At 46.1% G+C, this 6,969-nt stretch overlaps 1 protein-coding gene across 2 annotated transcripts in view; it reads left to right on the forward strand.

Moving 5' to 3' along the window:
• SLC22A23 (solute carrier family 22 member 23) overlaps nt 1-6,969 on the forward strand; it is a 181,943-nt gene that overhangs the window by 126,071 nt on the left and 48,903 nt on the right. For both annotated transcript variants that reach the window (XM_019419876.2, XM_019419877.2), the window contains exon 4: nt 5,008-5,176. In XM_019419876.2, coding sequence (XP_019275421.1) covers nt 5,008-5,176 — 169 coding nt within the window. The remainder of the gene's footprint in view (nt 1-5,007; nt 5,177-6,969) is intronic.

A 6,969-nucleotide genomic window follows, 5' to 3' on the forward strand; every position in this document is an offset into this window, starting at 1 on the left:
AATGCCTCAGTTAAGTCTTAATTACATGCTATTAATTCTCATAACCTTTTGCAGTTCCTCTGCTTATCGTCAAAATACATCAATCTTGGAAGAGTAGCTTTTAAGCCTTCTCCATGAAGGCATTAGGGGAAAAGTAATTTACCAGTAGGGATTTTTGATGTGGTTTTCTTGGAATCACTTGATTCTGGTTTTTAATTGGTGGATTGTTGCTAGGCCTGAGAGAATCTCCGTGAAATAAAATACAGGATAACCTTGGTTTGTGAGCATAATTCGTTCCAGAAAGATGCTTGTAACCCAAAGCACTCGTATATCAAAGCGAATTTCAAGAACCATTGGCTCCATTGCAATCATGTGAAATTCAACATCACATACTACTCGTATTGCAAAACATTGCTCATTTATCAAATTAAAATTTATCAGAAATGTTTGCTCGTCTTGCGGAACACACACAGAACAAATTTCTCACGATCCAGAGTTTTACTGTATATATGGAGAAGAAAGAGTGCAGACTGTCACTGTGGGTTATTTCTCTTTTTCAGTCTTTTAGAACAAAACTCAGTCCTACCCTGAATCCATTCATTCATTCATTCGTTCACTCATGCATTCATTTATGTTTTTTAAAGTAATCTCTATACCCAGTATGGGGCTAGAACTCACAATCCTATGATGAAAAGTCTCATGCTCTACCAACTAAGCCAGCCAGGCATGCCCCTTCAGTCCTACCCTGAAATTCACCAGATCAGGTGAATAATAATAAAGAGGTCAAATGAGACAAAAGAGTGACTTGCTAATAATTACATTATTATATATGGTAATAATCCGTATTATTACTTAAAAAAGCCAAAATATCACTTGTTCCATATGCAGGTGCTCCATGCTTATTTAATGCTCACAATGGCCCATTTTACAGATGACAGAACTCACAGATGACTGAACCACGGTCACAAGCTTGTAAGTGCTGGGACAGGATTGAAACCCGGCCTGTCTGGTGCCAGAGTGCATGTTCTCCACGTTTGAACCTGTGATGCCTCACCTAAGATGATCTTTTTTTGTGACGCTTAATTGTTTTACATAAGGAAGGGGGTGGGAGTTGTTTGCTGCTCATAAGTGAAAATCTGCTAAGATGACTTTAGGTTGGGCCTACAGTACAAGTGGCTCTAAGGAGTATTGCATGCAGCATGCAGCCCAGGCCACCCACAGGTGCTGCTGACTGGCTGGCACTTCAGGTCTGTGGATGCCTGCCTTTGGGTGACCTGTTCTGCATGATCCCCAGGTCCTGAGGAGGCAGTGGGACTGGGGATACCATTTCCTGCTGGTGGCAGGTTTCTCTGACTTTCAAGACCAAAACCGGTGGCCCTGACCTGGTGGCTGTAGGCATCTCCAAGGTGTGCAAACCCTTACACCAAGTGCTCCTGTTTGCAGAGCTGGGAGCAGGCCCTTTGTGGGCAGAAACCATCTACGTGCTGTCCCCATCCCTTTTTACCGTATGCCAGGACTTAAGGCTTTAATGCTCTGATGTATTTCTTCCTGTCTTCCACTTCAGGAAAACTGATTTCTCATCATCCAAAAGGGAACATGTGATTAATGGCAAGTGTAAAGTGCCCACGGTTCTTTGATAATTGCTTCTTTTTTTTTTTTTAAACATCTTTATAGCCACCTTCAGACTGTAGTTGATTTCAGGCAGATGGGAAGGCATTTCTGGTGAGTCAAGGCTAAAAAGGTCATTATATGCAAGTGTCATACCTGTGTCCTTACATCAAATCACTGTGTTTCCCCTGCCCTGGCAGGAATGCTAAAATACATATGTATCAGCCGGACTGCTCTTACATTTTTCTACCTGATGAAATAAAGTAAAATCTCTGCTAAAATTCCTAACAAAAACAGAAGTGGAGGGGTCAGAAAATGATTTTACTTATTCAGCTCTCAGATAGTGTGTCTGGGAGGCAAAAACATTTCTCCTGCTATGGGTGAGGGTAACCATTTTGGGGAAGGATACTTAGCCAGTGCCTCTCAATGAGTGATCTGGGGATCTCGTTGAAATGCGGAAGCTGGTTCTGGATGTCTGCGTGGGGACTGAGGGTCTGTGTCATCCCTGACAGTCTCAAAGGTGGTGCAGATTCATCAGGACGTCTCAAGGAATTAGACTTGGACCACCCATGGGAGAAGGCCGAGAGAACCCTACAGGAGAGAAACTGACAGTTCATCATTGTCGTATCGACAGTAACACTGACATATGCACCGGTCACAGCATGTCATTTGCAGCAAGGGAAGGGTGAGAAGTCAGACTGTGGAATCATTTGCCCATCAAGGGACAAATTTGGCCTCCACAAACCTAGACCCTCCTTCGGAAAGTTGCCTTGTAATCCTTCATGTGATAGCATGGAGTGTAGACTAGTGTGTGGGATTAGATGTCCCAAAGTGGGTCTTTGGTAAAGGAATCTATTTGTGGATAATTTTCATACTTACCATATTACGGAATTACCTATCACAGGTGGTGGAGAGATAAACCGCTAGCTGTGTGCTGTGCCCACTGTACCAGCAACCCACTGACATGAAGCCATTGTGCTATTTTGACATTATCTCTCTGACTTTGTTTAAAGGTTACCTGGGTGGCCAAGTGCTTCATTTTCTCTTCTGAGGGTACCTGGGTGGCTCAGTCAGTTAAGTGTCCAACTCTTGATATCGGCTCAGGTTATAATCCCATGGTTCATGAGTTTGAGGCCCGCACCAGGCTCTGTGCTGACAGTGCAGAGCCTGCTTAAGATTGCCTCTCTCCTTCTCTCTCTCTCTCTCTGTCTCTCTCTCTCTGTCTCTCTCTCTCTCTCTCTCTGTCTCTCTCTCTCTCTGTCTCTCTGCCCATCCCCCACTTGTGTGCACATGCACTCTCTCTCTCTTAAAATAAATAAACTTTTTTTTTTTTTTAAAAGGTTACCTGGGTGGCAAAGTGCTCCATTTCCTCTTCTGATAAGAGCCTGTGCTGAGCCCAGAGCCATGAATTTACCCTGGCTAATCCCAGTTTCTGGTTTCCATGGCAAATCTATGCATGTGCTTAATAAGTGAAAGCTAGCACGTGCACCAGTTTGCCCTTTCTAAAAAGCCCCTGATCTGTTATTTTTAAGAATAGAAATGCCATGTCTGGAGCGAATACCTGAGTCCCACCAGAAGTGATCTTTAAGTGAGCCTGATCTGTGTATGTGGAAAGAAAGAGCATCACAGTAAATGGCCAGGAGAGGGATGCTTAATCCTGTTTTCTTAATTAAATGGCAAAAAGTCCTTTATAAGCTACATTCAGTGAGGCCAGGTTTCTCACTCACTGGTAACTGCAATGATGGTCTGTTTGTGGTGGAGCAGGAATGGAAACGTTGATGACTTTGTTCTTCTTTCCTTGTAGTTGAGCCAGTGTGGATATTGGCCGGCATGATGTCCTATCCTTGTTAGGGCTGATTCTGTCCTTGTGGCCAACTGTAATTTGTCTGTTTTCCCCTCAAACCTGCTCCCCCTCATGTTGCCTTTCGATCTGCTACCTCAGCTCTGGTCTCTAGACAACCAGCAGAAGGGGTGTAGCAACCGATCTACAAACAATCTTTGAATAGAGACACATAAAAAGTATTCTCTCCTGAGAGTCTTTCCGCTTTTTTAAAAAGTCATTTTAACTCTACTTTGGGGGCACCTGGGTGGATCAGTTGGTTAAACATCCAACTTCAGCTCAGGTCATGATCTCTTGGTTCGTGGGTTCAAGCCCCATGTCAGGCTCTGTGCTGAGGGTTCAGAGCCTGGAGCCTGCTTCAGATTCTGTGTATGTGTGTCTCTCTCCCTCTCTCTCTCTCTCTCCCCCCTCCCCACACTCTCTCTGTCTCTCTCAAAAATAAACATTAAAAATATATATACTTTTTAAAAAGTCAGCTTTGAGGAATACTGCATATTGTACAAGACTAACAAGCAAACACACATGTTCTGTAAGGGAAATGTAGAAAACCCGGCTCCCATTCTAGCCCTGAGGACCTTGAGTATAGGAATTTACATACTAATCTGTACTGGCTGGCACTTGGATGCTACCATTTAAGCTTTGTGACCCTCTTTTTTAGGTCAAATTAAGAGCATAGATTCTTTTGCAAACAAGGGGGAGCATGGTGCCCCCCACCTTCAGTAGACAGTTATTGAAGGCAGACAGTGGTGTTGTTTTGAAGCTATGAAGATGAACCAGATTTGCCTCTGTCAGAGGAGCTGACTATCTAATAGGGACAGAGGAAGGGTAGTGGGACACACCCATGTCATCATGGGCTACAGAATTCCAGTATGGAGGAGGAGATACTACATGGTCCATATCTGCTTTATTGATTGTTTTTTGTGGGTTTTTTTTTCTTTTTTTTGTTTTTGTTTTTGTTTTGGTTTTTTTTGGTCTTGTTCAAATAGATTAGTTGTGATGCAGCTTGGTCTGTGTTGGTCTCACAAGTGTGAGTAGGTTGCCCGGAGTTCTGAACTCCGAAGGAGCACTAGAGTCGGGGCCAGAAGGAGGGATGGTGCAGGTGGGTGGGAGTGAGCAGGTGCTCTGTGCAGAGGTTGAGGGGGTCCCCTAATATGGCATCATGAGGGGAAGGAATGGGAGCACATGAGCCTCAGAGGGATCCTGCCTTACAACAAGCTCAGTAACATCCAGAGAGCAGAGGAAGTAGAATTGTGTGATACAAATACTATCCCCATACAAAGCAGCGTTTCCTAGTTTCTGGGCTGGGGCCACTCTGAATTACAGCGTTCTTTTGCCACTGACTTGCTCTGTGACCTCGAGCAATGATCGCTCCCTTCCCAGTTCAGGCCTCAGCTCATCCAGCTGTAAAAACAAGGATCTCAACATTGACATACGATGTAGGGCTCTCACGGAGTCCAGCAAATAAATACGATTTTATAGTTGTTGGCTGTTTGAGAAGTGCACTGACCATGGTGCACCCGTGGCTCCTCCAGGCTACGGGTCAGGGCGCTCACATCTCTCTTGTCCCTTCTGTGTTCCAGGAATAGAGCTGTGCCCCCCTGGAAAACGGTTCATGATCACGATGGTGGCGAGCTTCGTGGCCATGGCGGGGCAGTTCCTCATGCCCGGGCTGGCCGCCCTGTGCCGGGACTGGCAGGTCCTGCAGGCCCTCATCATCTGCCCCTTCCTCCTCATGCTGCTCTATTGGTCGTGAGTATCCTCCCCACAGGCGTCACCTCCTGGTACATCTGCAAATGCTTTCTGAAGGGCGCATCCCCTGGGGAGGAGACACATGAAGCAAACGACTGGGGTCCCACAGTGCCCCGGCTTCTTGCCGGTTTCAGCTTGTGCTTTTTTGTGTGTGTGAGGGAATTTTCCTCTTTTATGAAATTTCATTTTTTAAACACTTTATCTTGGGAAATGTTGAAACATACACAAAAGTAGACAGAAGAGGGGAGTGAGTTCCCAGGTGCCCTTCACCCAGCTCCAGGAACCTGCCCTCTATCAGTCTGCTCGGACTCCTGCTTGCTGGGTTCTTTTGACACGATTTTTATGAATTGATTTGCAAAGGGTGGGTTCTTGTATTGGAAGGGGTAAAATACGGAGATGTTCAAGGAGTGATTTAGGAAAGCCCCCTTATCACTTCCAGATTAGGGATGGGCAGAGAGACTATGGCCCATGGACCAAATCTGGCTTGCCATCTGTTTGGGGAAATAAAGTTTTATTGGAGCACAGCCTGCCCACATGTTTGCCTAAGTGTCATCATCTCTGGCTGTTTTCACGCTATAGTGGCAGAGTTGAGTATGTTCCACAGACAAAGTGGCCTACAAAGCCGAATATATACCCTCTGCTCCTTTACGGAAGAAGTTTGCCCGCCCCTGCCCTAGATGAGTCCACTTGGACTTTTCGAACCATGTGTGACTTTGGCTTTTGGCTGGGGTGACTGTAGGCGGGAAACAACTGAACACACAGGGCCAGGGGGTCTGACCTGGGCAACCAGATTTTTAAAAACATCGATGTTTATCAATTGGCTGAACAGCCGAGGTCGAAAAACCCCACTTGTGAATAGAAAGATGTTTAGGGGAAAAATGATTGTTTGGCCTTTTTTATAAATAACTCTTTTCTTTCTTTCCCGGCCCCTCCCAGCCCCTCTTCATGCCAACAGTCACTTCACACCCTTAGTGTGAGACACTGTAGTATGGATAACGCGTACTGTGCTGTGTTGCTCTTGTTTAGTCACTGACGAAAACCAAATTTCTGGCAAGAGGTCAGTTGTGTCATAGCTTTCAGGAGCAGAGAGGGCTGCTCATCAGGCTTCCTTTTCTAAGGTGCCAGGGAGGGGAAGAAAGCACCTACCTTTTAACTTCACGGTGCTGGGCCCTGGCCCCACCCTGCGGGTAGGTCCTGCGGCAGAGAAACCGTTGGGTGAGGGCACAGGTGCATTTTCCTCCAGAGCCTAGCTCTTGCTCGCTAGATCAGGAGAGCCTCAGCAGCAGGCAGCTGGCGGTAACAGATGAAAAAAGGCCACCTGCCGGGGAGCCACGCATCAGGGGCCAAAACTGCGCCTGTCTCCTCTGCTTCTCTCCCCACGCTTCCTCCAGCCTTGCCAGCCCACTGGGGTTGGACATCACACCCCCTCCCGCGGGAGCTTTGCATATTTCAGGACATCCTGCTCCCTCCAGCAGGGTCGCAAGAGGCAAAGAATGAAATCGTTTCCCAAAGCAGGATGGAGTAGGCAGTTCTTCCTTTTAATCTTCTATGCAAGTCCTTCCTGTTCCTTCCCTTGGTGCATCTAGAGTTTGTTTCACTTGTTTTGGAATTCAAGGGCATTGATTTATTTAACAAATGCTTATACCGTGTTTGCTCCATGTCAGACACAAATTGCAAGCGCTGTACAAATAGTAGATTATTCAGTCTTTGTGTTTCATCACCCCATTGTACAGATGACAAAACTGAGGTCTCCCAGCTGGCCCTTGAACCCAGGCCTCTCTTAACCACATGCA

Source organism: Panthera pardus, unplaced genomic scaffold, assembly GCF_024362965.1.
Source record: "Panthera pardus isolate Hobbes unplaced genomic scaffold, ASM2436296v1 HiC_scaffold_17, whole genome shotgun sequence".
Lineage (NCBI taxonomy): Eukaryota > Metazoa > Chordata > Mammalia > Carnivora > Felidae > Panthera > Panthera pardus.